The sequence below is a fragment of the Stegostoma tigrinum genome, chromosome 30 (genome assembly GCF_030684315.1).
Source record: "Stegostoma tigrinum isolate sSteTig4 chromosome 30, sSteTig4.hap1, whole genome shotgun sequence".
Lineage (NCBI taxonomy): Eukaryota > Metazoa > Chordata > Chondrichthyes > Orectolobiformes > Stegostomatidae > Stegostoma > Stegostoma tigrinum.
The window spans coordinates 26,153,013-26,170,637 of NC_081383.1; the positions used below are offsets into that span (position 1 = coordinate 26,153,013).

Sequence of the window (17,625 nt, forward strand, 5' to 3'; positions counted from 1 at the left end):
AACATACGGAGCTCCATTTTTGAAATATCAACGAGTCAGACCAGTATGTGTTGCTTGCAAGATTTACTTTCCATATTTCTATCTGGGTAACAGGTGGATTGGGACAGGACACGGACAGGTACGTTTGCAACGAGGTGGTAGGTAGTCTTGGGTAAAGGGTCACATCTCAGCTCAGGATTAAATGGGTTGGTGAGTTCGCAAGTAGTATTGTTCAGCCTCAAAGTGTACTCATGGCAGAGATGGAGTTAGTGCATTGGGATTGGGAATGCCTTTACTGTTAACTGGGGACGAAATTTCTACTCCAGATGAACAGTGACAAATGAAAGGTACTGCAGCAGTCCGACGGTGGTGGTGATGAGGTCTGAGTGTCAGAAGCATACACGTAAATAAATAAATGTATTATGAGATAATGTCACTGAGGGACACCATTGACACAAGATATAGAAACAGAAATCACAATTGGCTGCTGATGTCCCAATGCCTCATTTAAAACTGTATAAGAGCAGTTACTTTGTTGTGTTGTTTGTTGACCTTTATTCAGAGGCAGAGGAGTGTGCATCAGCCCCCAGTTTAGAGTTCAAGTGGGAAATAACTCTAATCACAGTTATTTTCGGGTCTTCAAAAGAGAACCATGCTCTGGCTGGAGCCATCTGTAAGTGACAGTTGGTGGTTAGAGAATTCAGTTCACAGACAGATTAGTATTTTTCACACAAGTACAGGGAATAAAATACCTAATGTATTTCAACTCACTAGTTACAACTGTAATGAGTGATGTAACATTCCTGAACAGCAATCAGTTCAGTTTGAAGTTATAAATGTGGTCAGAGGTAATCAAATTATCTATTTTTTATTTTACATATTACAGATACTGATTTCACTGTGTAAACTTTTGTTTATTTGTATCTATTGCAAATAAAACTATTTGATCATTTTGTAAGAGTGTCTATCAAATTTGAATTCTGCAAATAGAAGATAATTTGTAATATAGAATACAATATGCTCCAAGAATAGGGGAATGAAGCAAGTGTTCTTTGTTCCAGTCCCAAAGCTGTGCTTATTATTCATTTAGATATTGGGCAGAAAAAAATGTCCAGATTACAGGGGACAGATCTGTTTGCAGAGATAACTAATAATTCAGATGTCTGATGTACAAACTCCAGAATTGTGACAGTAAGGAAGTGCAACCACAAATTTTCACATAATGAAATTTCTAACACTGAATGACTTGAATAAGAAGTTCATTTGTTTTTGCAGATGTTGGTTGGTGGTGAGGGAGATTTTAGCTAATACGCTGATAAAATTCCATAGTTGTTTCGAACAGTGTTACAGAATTTTTCTATATCCATCCGGAAATGCAAGCAAAGCTGGTATATAATTATGAAGCAATCCATTCTCAACCCATCTTGAGATTTTGCATAGGTTGCATTTTTTTTGTGATATTATCATTTTATACACCTGAAATACTGTCTTCTCACTTTTAAGGTTACGGAATGGTAAATCTATCAAGTCTTCAAATTTGGAAGATACCATATGAGTCAACTCAATTTTCAGCATTTTAACACCAAAAACTTGCATGTAAAAGAGCTTACATTAGCCAGTCCTTATTTTATTAAGAGGCACACTAGCCCAAACCTATCACATCATAAAATTGAAACTTTCTCTACTTGCAAAACATCACGTTCAAAGCCACTCGCAGCTATGCACAATTACCACCGTTATAATTAAACTCATACCACTGTATGATTAATCATGGAAAATTATAATCATAACTTGTCTCTTAAATATATCTTAGTCTTAGCAGATTTATTTAATTGTGGACATAAGTACAGAGCAATGTTCAATATCCAGAATTGTAATACAGTTAGCAAGGTTAGCTTACAGTTTACATTCAAAATAACACAGAAAAATCTAGACTACTTCCAAAATTAAAACATAAATAAACATAAAACTTCTTCCCTTAATAGGTACGTGCATGTAGCTTTGGTGCCTGACTGGTGCTGAAAAGCTAGTTTCTTTGGCTGTTGACACCATCCACACTGTTGTCTTCTTTAATTATCATCATCTTGTTCACTCTTAAGTAACAAAACATTTACTTCATCTATTTATGCCAAATACTACTGCTTTCCTTTATTTCAGTTTGGAGATAAACATTAGTGCTAAAACAATCTGCTTTTGAGTTTACTGTATTTCAACTGAATTCAATTAAATTTTCAACATGCACTCCATCTTTCAGAAATGCATTTTAAAAACATTCATTTTCTAGCTTTTCTGGAATTGTACTTAAATATTTTTATCCCTACTTTCTAATTTTGTCTGGCCTCTATGGGGGTTAATTTGATTTACTCCAATCAGGGATTGTAATGAACCCAAACTCAATAAATGGAATGCAAATATAATATGTTGTGCCGCATGCTCATTGTAAGCAATAACCCCATTACATTTGTAGTCTAGCACTACTTAAAGCTGGCCTGTATTCCTTACAACTCGTCTGCACCTGTTGAAGGTGCATTGTGGATACCAAGATCATAGAACAGTACGCAATGCAGTAATCAAAAATAACAAAGCATTGTTTTCACATGGTCTGCTCGAGGTCTTTGTCAAGAGATTAAACAGCACACAAATGTCCAGTTTTTCTGAAGAAAGGTCTCGAAATGAAACCTCAGCTTTCCTTCTCCTCTGATGCTGCTTGGCCTGCCGTGTTCATCCAGCTCTACACCTTGTTATCTATAAATGTCCAGTGCTGTTGGGGCATACTCAGAAAGTAATGGCAAGAAATAGTAAGCACACCTCAAGCAATGCGTTCAGGAACAGATTTGCTCCCTCAAGACAGTCTACAGATCAGCCTTTAATTTTGTTGATATTGCTAATCTCTGCATTTGAATTTGTTTGAGACTGAGATGTTGTAGCTGTGGTGCCATCCAAATGGAGATTTTGTCCATAATAAAATTATCTTCATTCAATAGTGTGTTGGAAAATCATAGAATCCCTACAGTGCAGAAAGAGGCCATCGGCCCATCATGTCTACAGCAATGCTGTGAAGAGCATCCCACCCAAACTCAGCCCCTTACTCTGTCATGCCTTGGCTTCAATGAAGATAAACCAATTGTGTTCTTAGAACTGCACTATTGCTATAGTTAAGGCTGTTAACTTTCATCAGATTGGGTTTCATCATCTTTTTCAGCTAATTCAATTAATCACAGTCATACAGCACAGAAACTGGCCATTCGGCCCAATGCATCTATGCTGACCAGATTTCCTAAACTGATCCAGTCCCATTTGCCTGTGCTTAGCCCGTATCTCTAAATCTTTCCTATCTATGTACCTGTACAAATGTCTTGTAAATGTTGATTGTACCCACCTCTATCACTTCTGCTGGCAGCCCATTCCATATATGCATCACCCTCTGTGTGAAAAAGTTGCCCCTCATTTCCCTTTTACATCTTTATCCTCTCACCTTGAAAATGTGTCCTCTAGATTTGGATCCCCTACCCTGGAGAAAAGACCTTGGCCATTGACCTTATCTATGCCCTTCATGATTTAGGGGCTTTATTCTGTTCCTTTACTCTTTTGCTGTTAGCACATTTGTAGAATCTCTTTAGATTGACCTTTACCTTGCCTGTCAAAACTATGTCCCCTTTTTGCCCTCCTGATTTCCTTGTTAAGTGTACTCTTGCACTGTCTATAGTCCTGAAGAGATTCTCTTGATCCCAGCTGCCTATACTTTATATATGCCTCCTTTTTTTTTGACTAAAGTCTTAATCTTTCTAATCATCCAGTGCCCCTTTCTTCTGCCACAGCCTTGCTCCTCAGACTAGCAGGAACATGTTGGCCCTGAGCTCTCCTTATCTTGCTTTTGAGAGCCCACCACATGCCAGACATCTTACCTAAAGACAGTCTTCCCCAAATGACTTTTGAAAGTTCCTCTCCAATACCATCAAAATTGGCCTTGCCCTAATCTAGAACTTCCAATTTGTGGACCAGACCTGTCCCTTTCCATAACTACCTTAAAACTAATAGAAGTATGGTCACTGGTCCCAAATTGCTCCCTCACTAACACCTCAGTCACTTGCCCTCCCTTATTTCTAAAGAGGAGGTCAAGGTTTGCCCCTTCTCTGGTAGGGCCATGAGCAGAAAACCTGCACTGTTTCATAAGAGCATTATTTACAATCCCTTTTGGGGTGCAGTATGACAGGGAGATGAAGCACAGGCAGTGCAGAGAAGAAGCAAAGCAGTGAAGGAGGAAAAGGAAAGCTCTCAATAGAAGGCTGTGTCCACCAAGGATCCTCAAGGAGAATTTCTCCTACCTTTACCTTAGCTAGAAGCTGTATCAAGGGTTTCTGTGATTCAGCACAGCAGTGTTTGTTGAACTGTGCCACCTCCTTCAATCAGACCTACAGTGATAGAACAGGGCAAAGATAAAACTGGAGATCACTGGCTCCAAAATGTCTAAAACTTGGGATCCTTCTGGGCTCGAATTGACAACATTGCCAATATCTCTCAATTCATTCTAAGTCACAGAAAGGCCAGGAGAGGAGACTTTACAGTCTTTTGGCAAACTAGAGAAAAGTAGGAGAAGTGGTCATGTGGCTTTCCCAGGGTGTTGAGATTCCCACTGGTGTGAGGTGCTTCAGACTCTCCTCTTTGACTGTCATATAATTCAGGCCAGCCAGCCTGGACCTGTCATAGTAATATCAGAGCAAGTCAGTATTCACATTATCAAAACAGTACTCTGGTCTATTCTTTCAATGTCTAGCTGTCAGGAAAAGTTCTGATATTGCAGTACAGTAGATCAATGTCAAGTTCTGTGTTTTTGTCAGTTTCATGACCGCAGTGTTAAAAGTAACCTACTGCCCATGGTGTATTGGCCTGACTGTTTGAAGGCTGGCAATATTTAGGTCACCTTTTAAGGTCTTTTTGCTAGAAATGACTTATCAGTTATCCTTCTGAATGCTTCTGAATGATCCCACAGATATCCAACAATTGATCAGAATCAAGTTTACACTTGAAACTGCCTACGTCCCAATGTCTTGTTGTTTTACCAGTCACCCATTGTAACAATGTAACAAGCCTGAAGAAAGGTAATACCCGAAATGTTGACTCCTCCTTTCCTCCAGATGCTGCCTGGCTTGCTGTGTTCTTCTAGCCTCCTGTTTATCTACGTTATGCTTTCCAGTTTGCCTGCAAAAAAAGGGCTGAAACTTGTACAGGATTGGATTTAAAGGAAAGTATTTTAAATCAAATCATTCTCACCTCCTTGTCTGTTATTTTGTTATCCAATGATAAGCACAATATGAAAGTATCACCATTAAGAACAACAATCTTTGAATGTCTTACACTAGATACTATTGAAGCTTGAGTTTGAGGGTCCCCATTGAAATTAATTAGAACCTTCAGTAATGAAGTAATTTGGTTGTACATCAGCTGGGTTGAGGCTCTTAGCAGCATAACTGTTTTTTGCTAATCCTCCACACTTTCTTAGCATGTACTTTCTGACCAATAATACAACTATACAGTTAGGACAAATCTTTAGGCACGTCTCTTCACCATAACTATAGAGTGATAGAACACACAGGCACAAGAGAGAACAGAGTAGCGAGAGAAAATGATGCAGAAAATCCATCAATAAGTTAGGTAATGTAGAATGGGAGTGACATGTGAAGAAACTTAGCTCTTGCTTTTTAGAAGACCTATAATTATTTTCTTACTTCATTTGTATAGCTGTATAGTATGTGCACAAATGAAAACATGTTTTCACAATAGTCAGTTTTCATGAAACTGCTCCGTTAAGCAACTGTTGGGATTTAAATAGCTGTCATACGTGTATATAAATGTTGTAATATGTAGCTCAGGTTGTACTCACTAAAGCAGTATTGAGGGAGTACTGCATTGTTGTAGCTGCTGCTATCCCATGAGATGTTATTCAAATTTGCCTCTGCTGACTTGGCTGATTCACGTGAAAATAAAAGATGCTATCACATTATCTGAAGAGGTGTGATTCATTTCCCTGGTATCTTCCTCAACCAAAATCATAAATACTGTCATTCACCTCATCGTTGCTTGTGAAATCTTGCTTAGAGAAGAATGCTACAATATAATAGCAATTACTGCACCTGAATGTGAAACATGTGAAATTTTTTGAGAGATGTGTCAACATCTCAGGCAATAGCTAGGCTTTTTGGTGCTTTTGATTGTGTTTTTGTTTAACCTAGTTGTGGCAGGCAATATTTAAGCACAAGCATTTAAATCAATCTCTCTTATCCCAGTGTTGGAATCATACCTCCACTTCCTCTGTTGTGAGTACTTATGAATAATAGACCTTTATTTAACATTTTTGTTAAAAAGTGCAAAATTTAAAACTACTTCCTTAATTATCTACTTGATTTTAAATTGAATATTCATCCAGAATGTATCCACCAGGTTATTTCTTGAAATGGCTGCTGGAATTCTAATGATATATGAGGCACTGTGAGAAAACTCACCATTTTCTTTATTCTCAGAGAGCTATTATGGACAGTGCCTCAGCAGGGCATACCTGCATCCCAAATATTTAATGGCTATTTACATATGAAATTGGGAGAGGTTCTTAATACTCACTGCCTCATCAGCCATCTCCATCTTCAACCTTGGCAATATTTAGCTGCAATATTTCATACCTTGTTAGAGTAACATTGGTGTGTGTGTGTGTGTGTGCTGAATCTACAGAATCAGACACATCCGTGAAGTCTGTGCACGTACTTTGGGACGCTTCTTCCTGTTTTCATTCAGCCTGGCTTTTGCAGGACAATTGTTTATCATGGCAGGACCCTCTGAATAGCGCCTCTTCTGGCTCCGGTGGTGAAGGATACGGTAAATCCCAGTGATGGGACTGTGACAGTCCCAATGAGGATTATTGCAGATGTGCTCCTCCGTGATTCCCAGGTGCCTCAATGCATTCTTCACCTCCTTTTCCTCTTCGCTTAGAGAGAGAGAACTGGCTAGGTGTGCCGGATTCAAGTGGAATGGTTGGTATGGCTCAGGACATTCCATTCCCTTCAGCCATGGACTGTCCAGGATGTTGGCCAGGGTGAAGCGGTTTATTGGATTGGTTTGAAGAATTCCATGAATTAGTTTCTGGCAGGGATCTGATACATAGGCTGGAATTGTGTACGACCCGAGTAAAATGCACTTTTTCAGCTTCCTGACGGTTTCCGCATGGAAAGGCAAGGTTGCCGTCACCATGAAGTACAGTAGGATGCCCAGAGCCCAGATGTCCACGTGAATTCCAAAGTAGCTATTTTCTTTAAAGAGTTCTGGCGCTGCATATGGAGGAGAGCCGCACGAAGTGTTTAAGAGTTCCGACAAAGGACACACAGCACTGAAGCCAAAGTCACCCAACTTCACACAATTAGCAGCTGAGTACAGCACATTTTCTGCTTTGAGATCCCGATGGATCACATTGTTGTCATGCTGAAAAGGAAAATGCAAAGTTACGCAAATCTGAATTGGGGAAGGAATAGATGAGAAAAGTGAGAAGTTGACAGGTTATAAGAAACGTAGTAGGAGCACCAGAGCTATCACCAGCTCCAACTGCATCACTCCATTCCAATAATGACTTCTCCCCAGAGCATAGCCAAGATTAACATTTCTGTCTGTGGGCTGGATTTTCCAACAAGTTTCAGGGCTCTGATGCTCAGACCAAATTGGGATGCTCTAGCCTACATGTACCACTAATGAGACTGGCTAAGCAGTTCTCTGGGAGTTAGAATTCTACATGATTCTTTAGGCCTTCCTTATCCGAATAACTTTATCTGAGTAAAGTAGGTAATTCTTCTACAGCTCCCGGAGTGCCAGAAACAAATGGATTGAATTCAACAATACACTGACTATTTGGTAATCTTCTCTTCAGTTTCTGTTAAATCTACCCAGTCTTTTCTGATGGGTCTGCACTGTGGATTTCTTTCCTACACTGCATTCCTTTCCTGCATCCTGGATTCCTTTTTTGCAAGCAAGTTCTTTCTGGCACTGTGGATTCCGTTAGTCAAGCACAGTTGTAGGCATTTAGAAGATGAGGAGGATAAAAACCAACAGTGATTATATACTTGAGATAACAGAGTGTAGAGCTGGATGAACACAGCAGGCCAAGCAGCATCAGAGGAGCAGGAAAGCTGACGTTTCGGGTTGAGACTCTTCTTCAGAAATGGGGGAGGGGAAGGAGATTCTGAAATAAATAGGGAGAGAAGGGGAGGTGGATAGAAGATGGATAAAAGAGAAGATAAGTGGAGAGGAGACAAACAGGTCAAAGAGATGGAGGTGGAGCCAGTGAAGGTGAGTGTAGGTGGGGAGTTAGGGAGGGGATAGGTTGGTCCAGGGAGGACGGACAGGTCAAGGAGGCGAGATGAGGTTAGTGGGTAGGAGATGGGGGTGAATTTGAGGTGGGAGGAATGGTTAGGGAGGCAGGGACGAGTTGGGCTGGTTTTGGGATGCGGTCAGGGGAGGGGAGATTTTGAAGCTTGTGAAGTCCACATTGATACCCTTGGGCTGCAGGGTTCCCAAGCAAAATATGCGATGCTGTTCCTGCAGCTTTCGGATGGCATCATTGTGGCAATGCAGGAGGCGCATGATGGATATGTCATCCAAGGAGTGGGAGGGGGAGTTGAAATAGTTTGTGATTGGGAGGTGTAGTTGTTTGTTGAGAACCGAGCGTAGGCATTCTGCAAGGTGGTCCCCAAGCCTCCGCTTGGTTTCCCCAATGTAGAGGAGGCCACAACAGGCACAGCGGATACCCTGTGATATATACCTTCCAATCAAGTTTAGTTGACATCTTGCTGTTTTACATTTTAAAAATTTGTCATGTTTTAAAGCTGAGTTTTTTTTAGTCTTTGGTCTAGCATTTTTTTTGCCCATTCCTAATTGCACTTTAATTGAGTGACTTGCCAGGCCATTTCAGTGGGCAATTGAGAATGAACCACATTACCGTGAATCTGAGGTCACATCAACATGGCAAGATTTCCTTCTACAAAGGATATTGATAAGCCTAATGGATATTTTTAACAGCAATCAATGATAGTTTTATGGTCACCTTTACTGAGGGTAGTTTATAGTTCATATTTATTAATTAAATTATAATTACTTTAATTTCCAAAAGCTGCTGTCATGACATTTGAACCTGTGTCCCCACAGCATTACTCTGAGCCTAAGAACTTTCTAGTCTAGTGACAATACTACAAAACTACAGTTTCTATATCCTTTTTTTGATTTTCATAGAGGTTTCCTTTATGAATTGTTCTTTGTTCCTTTGTATTGTTCTTTTCTTTCTCTGGGTTGGTGGTGATGAGGTTTTGAAGGACTCATAGAGGTTCTGGTCCCAGATAAGACAAATCCTATAAGCTTACTTGTATCACTGAAAAGTCAGGCCTCAAAGGACACAACTGATCACCATTGATCAGACGGATCAATTATCAAGCTGAAGTGGGTGATGATGGCGCAGTGGTAATGTCCCACTGAATTCTCAAGTTGATACTTTAGGGCTGGCATGTGGCACAGTGGCGGTGTCCCTATACCTCAACCGAGAGAATGAGGTTCAAGTCTCACTTGCTTCAGAGGTGTGTATTTACATCCCTGAACAGGTTGATTAGAAAAATAGGCTACATTTTTTTTAAAATTATCAAGCCGTTGGAGTGACAATAATTTGTTCAGGCCAAAAAATAAGGCCATGATTACACCTGACTTGGGATAAGCTGAAAAACAGAGATATTTGAAGCTTTCTTCATGAGCCGTCCTGCTCAGCTGTGACTCCTTTCTTCCTGACCCCACATCTAGTTTGGAGGCTACATATGTCATTTTTTGGTTACTGGTGTTTGTCTTTAGTGTGCCAGCAATGATTACCATCTTTACTTTTCAAAGATTCTAGCAATGTTGATTGCCACAGGGAGAAAGTTTGTTGGATATAGGATGAGTATGTTTCCTCAACCTGCAGAAAGCTTCAGGATTGTAACATTTAGACTGCTGGCTAGGAAACTGGTTAAAAGCTATGCTGGTTTTCATATCACTGCTAGCTTACTGCAAATAATCTTAGATACTTTTAATATCATAGGGCATGGGTCTATGTACCCAAGTTGCTAACTGGCATATTCTTACCTCAGAGGAAGTTCATGAAAATGGTTCTACTGTTACAGTTTAACTGCGATCACACCTACGTCAATATCCTTCCTTAAGCATTTGGCTTTGTGGGGGCTTTTCACCAACAAACATCTCAAACTGTTCCAAAAGCTCAATGTCCTTATTTCAAGGAGTCTCATCTGTCATCATAGCTAGACATGATTTTCAGACAATCCAGGCTTTGCGGTCTTGCAGTATGAACTGATGCTGTCTTCATTCAGGACAATGTCATGGTAGTTAGCTACTTGCTTGTACTCAGGTACAGTCACATAGTGCTATGTATAATATTGTTCAGACGATCTCTGCATTTGAACTTGCTTCACCAGCCTGCTCACAAGTGTCCGACTTGATAGAAGCAGATGAAGATGATGATCAGGAATTAACATTGCTCAGGAAGCTTGCTAGCAAATACCATCTTGATCACTGACCTTGGTCGTTCTGAAGAAACCCAAGGTAAAGAGACTTGGTCACATGCCAATTGATCATGCAGTGTCATATCAACAAATGAGCATCACAGGTAACTCCAATTCATTTTAGTGAAGGATAAGTCTTTTAACATATGAGTAGTATTTGGATGAGGGCAGAAGAAGAAAAGAATGACATACCTTGTAAGGTCTTCTTCAATTCTCTGAATGTTGTGGCAACCTCTACACTATGCTGCTACCTGGTCATTCCATAAGGACTTTGAAGTATATAAAATTGACACTGCTTTCTTCCTCTCACAATATCCTCTGGCAGTCTGAAAACTAAATGCAATCTGGTGGATATGTCAGACTTTAGAAATGATGCAGGAACGGAAAGATTATATTGACAATCTACCTTAAACCATTTGTCTTTAGTATGAGATTGTCCATTAGGTGAATATTTGGTATCAGTCTAACTCAATCATGCGTTAAAAAAAGGCAATATCACTTGAATGATGACAATACAAGAGGCTTATTTTTAAAGCTAAGACTACATATCCACTTACCATGTGTTTAACAGCCGATACAATCTGAATAAATATAAATTTACTCTCATATTCTGAGAGACGTCCATTTGTGGAGATCTTGGTGAAAAGATCCCCTCCATCTGCATACTCCAAGACCAGGTACAGTCGGGATTGTGTTTCCAGCATCTCATACAGCCGGATGATATTTGGATGATGAAGTTGCTCCATACACAGAATTTCATTTATGAACAGTTGTTGTGACTTCTGGGTTACTTGCTTTTTATTCATGATTTTAATTGCTACCTTGTCTACAAGTTACAGAGAAAAAGATATTCATTACTTTATTATTGATATCAGTCATAACATTTCAATACATCAATATATATCAACATTTCAATCAAGTACTGAGGCACAAAACACTTCATAATGCAACCTGATCGTACATCAAGTAACTGGAGCTTGCAAAACAATTGAATATCAGATTTATTGATTAGGCTACAGGTTGAGAGGTTACACAAGATGCTAGAGTGAGGGGAATGAAGAGTTTAGATGGAGATTGTAGGTAAGAAAACAAAGGATCAAAACAGAATGAGTACCTTAACTTTTGAAGTGTTATGCAGCAAAACCAACGTTCATCATAGAAGACAAGATTGCAAGGTCATCAGGACTTGATGTGGTATATGATACAAACAGCCAAGTTTGATGTGCTAAAAAAACTAATTAAGGCAGAGAAAGGGATCATTTGATCCATTAAATCTATCAGCTGAAATAGACTGAAAATGGCGAGTGAGCAATGAGCCTGGAATTAATCAAGTCTGAAGGCAATAAAGGCATGAATTAACTTTTTTTTGGATGCTAAATTAAATGAGGCAAGAGCAGAAATAAATAATGTTGTTGAAGTGTAAATGATTGATCACATTATGGAGAAGACATGGGTCGAAACTTCAACTAGGGAAAATAGGACCCTGAGCAGGCAAACAATTCCATTGAACTGGACAATTGAAGACAGACATTGGAGGGTAACCCAGTTACCAACCGTGTCAAAGGCTGTGAAAAAGCTGAGAAAGATGAAGACGTATAATTGCACCATGGCCATTTTCAGAGCAAATGTAATTACAGAATCTGGCTAGGAATACTTCACCAAAATGAAGAGATGCAAGCATGGAATTACATCAAATTGAAGAAAGGTTTGGAAGGCAGAAACACATTAAATTAGTATGGAGAAGATGAGGCAACAATTTACAATCACAAAGAGGTTGAGTTTTTTTTAGAACAGGACTTCTCAAGTGTGGCAGCTTTGAAAGGGAGAACAACAGTATCTGAGGGCCTAATACAATGGGCATGAATGTCGAGAAGGGAAGTTGGGTTTCACAGTTGTGTAGTCAAGGAAGCAGAAACTGGTTCTTGTGGATAAAAGAGGAGGAAGGAGAGAAACTAGACAAAAACACTGGTTCTGGGCTCTGCTGGGAGAAACATGGAAGAGAGCAGAATTTGACCTAGTGGCTAGGGAGAAGCAATGCAGCAAAAGTTGAACGATTGGTTTCAGTCTCTATTACAAACAATTATTATTGAAGGTGAGAATGGTGAGGCACAGAGGAAATGTGTTAAAGGCAATTGTTGGTCTTTAAGAGAAAAAGCCAAGAGCTATCTTTGCCTTCCTGAATTGGTGAATAGTTTTGGCAAATGAGGTTGAATTGGTTGGTTCTGCTAGATCTGTTGATATATAGCTAGATGAGCTGCATGAAACCTAAGATTAAATCTGTGGCGGGTGAAAACATTGAGAAAGAAGACAGAAAGCAAGGCTTTTTGAGAGACAGGTATATGAGAGGTGTGGTAGAACACACTGAAGGCTGCTTAAGTGATGAAGGTCCATGAAATCTTTGAATGAAGGAAGGACACCAATCCTTGCAGCTAAAGCTAAATTGTTCACATTATGGTGTGGGCCACTCTTGCCAATGGCTAAGAGGTTGAATGGCCTACTCCTGTTCCATAGTTCAAAGCTGAGTGTGCCTACGTAAGGAAGGATTTGGTGGTACCACAAGAACAACATTTATTGATTAACACAATCCTATCATGAAAATACTTTTAAAGAAACATTTGACTAAGTACTCCAACTAAAGAGATCAAGTTGACCCTTCTAATTTGAAAATATTTTTAAAAATGTTATCTTCATTACCCCAAAACTGGCAAAAAAAACTTTGAGAAGAAGCTGTTGTCACCATCTGCAGTGTAAAAATCCAAGTGAATGTTAACTGCAGTCAACTGGCGCTGAACACGAAATCATAATAAATGATCTTCGCTGATAGTGGTTGTGTCTATGATAATCAATGGGTGTATTCCTCGTGCAGGTTTTCTAGTACTCTAAATGTGCCATGTTTTCAAATTAACATGTGTTTGTTAGTCTCTGTGCTGCAGAAACCCCAGATCTAAATGCCTCCATCACAGATGATGGCTGCTGCTAATGAGAGTTCATTATCAATTGAATGGAGGTGGATGCTGAAAAAGTGCAGTGCACAGAAACTCAGCAAATCCAGTGGCATCTACAGAAAGCAAAAGTTCTTTGGAACAGTCATAATGGATATGTTCTGAAGAAGAGTTAAATTGGACTTGACATGGTAGCTGTATATCTCTCCACAATTGCTGCCAGGTCTGCTGAGTTTTTCCAGCACTTTCTGTTTTTATTTCAGGTTCTCAAATTGTCAGTTTAATAATGTCAAAGATTAGTAGTAATTATTAGCAGTGTTTTCCTCTGTTAGTTTTAACCAGTCCTTAAATAGATGGTTTGAAGATGCATTGCTTGATGCATTAAGCTCTGTACTATTTCATTTTGTTTTGCTTCTAATATAATGTTATCACTAACATTAACATTATTAGTTATTATAATATTTGGGGTGGCATGGTGGCTCAGTGGTTAACACTGCTGCCTTACAGCGCCAGGGACCCAGGTTTGATTCCACCCTCATGAGACTGTCTGTGTGGAGTTTGCACATTCTCCCTGTGTCTGTGTGGGTTTCCTCTGGGTGCTCCAGTTTCCTCCCAGAGTCCAAAGATGTGCACACTAGGTGGATTGGCCATGCGAAATTGCCCATAGTGTTCAGGGATATGTAGATTAGGTGGGCTGTAGGGGGATGGATCTGGTTGGGATGCTCTGAGGGTCGATGTGGACTTGTTGGGCCGAGTGGCCTGTTTCCACACTGTAGAGATTCTATGATTCTATTACGTCATTTTTCAATACATTACAGAATCACAGTATGGTGCTAACTTATTGCACAGCAGACAGATTTTTGTATATAATCTCGATACCAGCATGAATTGTCTCGCCTGAAAATAAAGACAACCTCTTTAATCAGCCAGACTTCTCAGTACGTAGGATAGGAGTGGGTCAGGTAGACAAACCTTTTGTTAAGCAGTGTATTCCAAGCTTCACTTTGGAGAAGTTCCCAGTACCAATTTCTCCACGGAGCTGGTAAAATCCAATCCTTTTTCCAAGCATCAGTTCATTTTTTACTTTCTTGCTATTCTTCATGTCATAAATAACTTTCTCAAATGGTGAGAGTAAGATATTTTGCTCGTCTTCTTGCTCCTTCTCATCCATATGGTGTTGTACCTGCCATTTAACACTTTGTGTTGTGCCGAGGTGACCACTCAAACTCTTGTTGTGAACAGATAAATTTGCTACAGCCATCAATAAGGTTCACAGGGTGTATCTAAAAAACAAGAACTTCTTCATCATTCCTCAAAAAAAGTCTGTCAAAGCTGGCAAGCAGAAGTTCCCCTTTAAAAAAGCATCCCCAATGCATTGGTTGCTCCTCGATGAATCAAGTTTTACTTTAGTTCCACATGGGCTCACTTCTTAGAAGATCCTTCCCAAACTTGCATTTGTTAGTTTCTTACTGCAGGAAGTCTAGGTCTAAATGCTTCTGCCACTGATTATGGCCAGTACCAATGAGACAAAAATATTGCTATTTCATCATCATTATCATTTCAATGGAGGTTGAAAAGCCATCACTTTGTCTCCCTCTTGATCGGAGAATCTTTTAATGTTTTAGACAATGACTGAACATACCCTGTGATGACACGGGAAAAAAAAATGTAACTTTGATAATGGACAGTCAGTAGATCTGAAGAAAATATGTTATATGAAAAGGGGCCACAAAATCCATTGGTTTATAAAATAGCAAGAGATCAACCCACAGAAAACTATCTTGTATTGTTGAAAAACGGTGATTAGAGTGTCTATGTTCAACAACTCATGCAATACTAAATTATTTCCCCTGCCACATATACATCCAATTTTCTTTTAAACTTATTGAACACTTTCACTTTCACCACCCTCAAAGGCAGCAAGTTCCAAGCCATTACCATTCAATGCTTTAAAAAAATTCACGCTCATTTTCTTGTCCAAAATATTAAGTCTGTGTCACCTATACCTGGTGCCACTGGAATATGAGGACTGATTTTCTTCAGAGGCGTGAGGGTTTTCTGAAACTTCAGATGTCAGCCAAGTATATGGCTCTACTCTTCAAAGAGTGACAATCCCATTCTTCCTGTGACCGTTTGGTGTTCCTGCTTTAAAGCAAGGTGTTGGTTCACTGCTAAATAAAAATCAAAAGAATTGTGGATGCTGTAAATCAGAAACAAAAACAGTGATGCTGGGAAAGCTCAGCAGGTCTGGCAGCTTCTGTGGAGAGAAATCAGAACTGAGAAAGGGTCACTCAACCCGAAATGTGAACTCTGATTTCTCTCCACAGATACTGCCAGACCTGCTGAGCTTTTCCCACAATCTCTATTTTTGTTACAGGTTCACTAATGCCCCTCAGGTAAGGAAATCTGCCATCTTCACCTTGACTGGTTTACATGTGACTCCAGACCCACAGCCATGCAGTTGACTCTCGACTGGCCTCTGAAATGAAACAACTCACTTGTATCATTCGCTATAAAGTCTCAAGAAACAAATGGAACCAGACAGACTACCTGGCTTCCACCTAGGCACCAGAAAAGACAATAGCAGAAATAGCCCTGCTGACCCTGCAAAGTCCTCCTTACTAACATCAGGGGACTAGCGCCAAAATTGTGAGAGCTGTCTCACAGACTAAACCAACATGCTTGTCATTGCCTATCAGTTATGTTTCAGTGAGTATGACTATGTCCCAGACTCTACTATCACCATCCCTGGTCATGTCCTGTCCCACTGAATAATACCAAAACAGAAATGAGGACCTTCAAACAGCAAATTATATTTTTAAAACCTTCCTGACAACTTTACTGACTGTATAAAGACTGCGTATTCTTATGTAGTTCTACACATCACACCAGCACCATGCAAGCCAGCTGATCGGTACTCCTAATGATTCAAGCTAAACAGGTTAAAGTCTTATTGGTGAGATCCAGCAGATTGGGGTGCCTGCTCGTGATGTAGGCTTGGCTGATGGATCATAAAAGAACACTACCTAAATCTCTCACTCCACTGTTGCCTACCATGTTCCAATTATTGAACCCTTTCCCATGACTAACCTTAAGTTCAAAAGGACCTGTAAGATTTCTACCCTATTCCCAATTCTCAAATAATCAAAGCTGAATTGAGGCTACACAGCAACATACAACAGGTATTAAGTAATTGCTAGATAAGAATAGCACTAACCTTCAGATTTGTTATGGCATTAGTAAAGAAAGCCTTATAATCAAAGTACATTAACAATGTCTCCAGCCAGTTGTTACATAATAATTTTAGAATTAATTTAAATTGATGAAATTTATTCTTTAAACGTGCCCAAGTTTGATTTTGTAACACTGCGCTATCAGTGAATAAGATAGCATATCATAAATTCGTAGGAATAGTTACCTGTTTCATTGAATTTGTATAATATTACTTTCTTCTCCATCTGTTGTAGCTTTATGTTGATCTTTTGGTTTTTACGTGTCCTGCCGCATGAAGTGCCTTTGCATCCCACTTTTCAGTATTGCCTGCTGTTCACTGCTCCTGTGTCAGTTGCACATGGTGGAGTCTAAAAGGGTTTCAATCTCTGGTGAATGCTACAAAGAACAGACAGAAATGTTCTGCTGTCCGGATTAATCTTGCTCAGTTACTCACAGTCTTAAGGATGAGGATTAGTGCAGTTACTTTGCCTTTTTATATGTGACCTGGTTATTCTTAACAGGATTTCAAGAACTACTGCCTGACCTAAAATGACTAGGTTCTATTTATTTAAAGGTGTCATTAGTGCATTTATTTCTTTTAATAGAATGCAATCATCTTAAAACAACCTACCCTTTGTTATTGACTGTACTCCACATGCAAAGCTCCTAAAGTGATTTCTCACACTATGCTACCAGTGTCACTTCTCACACAATACCAAATTATATTGATAAAGGTAAAGTCAACATTGCCCCAGAGGACAAGAGGACTGCTCTCTCATTAGACAGACATGACTGCTGATGAATTTAACTTGAGAGTCACCATGGCTCAGGAAAGGGCGATTGAGGAGGTGGGACTTCTTAGCCAGTAAGGGAATTGAACCCACACTGTTGGCATCACTCTGCATCGCAAATGAGCCATG

General features: G+C 39.6%; 1 protein-coding gene across 6 annotated transcripts; it reads right to left on the reverse strand.

Moving 5' to 3' along the window:
- Window positions 1-1,784: 1,784 nt before the first annotated feature.
- Window positions 1,785-17,155, reverse strand: LOC125465708 (serine/threonine-protein kinase NIM1). 6 transcript variants are annotated; one of them, XM_048559453.2, is made up of 6 exons: window positions 16,911-17,155; window positions 15,499-15,663; window positions 14,465-15,135; window positions 11,108-11,376; window positions 6,736-7,446; window positions 1,785-5,178 (listed from the first exon to the last, which is right to left on the reverse strand). In XM_048559453.2, exons 3-6 carry the CDS (start codon window positions 14,751-14,753, stop codon window positions 5,161-5,163), a joined length of 1,287 nt encoding a protein of 428 aa, XP_048415410.1. In that variant the 5' UTR covers window positions 14,754-15,135; window positions 15,499-15,663; window positions 16,911-17,155; the 3' UTR covers window positions 1,785-5,160. The 6 variants fall into 6 exon arrangements, with proteins under 6 accessions (XP_048415410.1, XP_048415406.1, XP_048415408.1 ...); XM_048559449.2 differs by lacking the exon at window positions 1,785-5,178 and having other exon boundaries at window positions 6,678-7,446; window positions 15,499-15,660; XM_048559451.2 differs by lacking the exon at window positions 1,785-5,178 and having other exon boundaries at window positions 6,678-7,446; window positions 14,465-14,775.
- Between the last annotated feature and the right edge of the window lie 470 nt (window positions 17,156-17,625).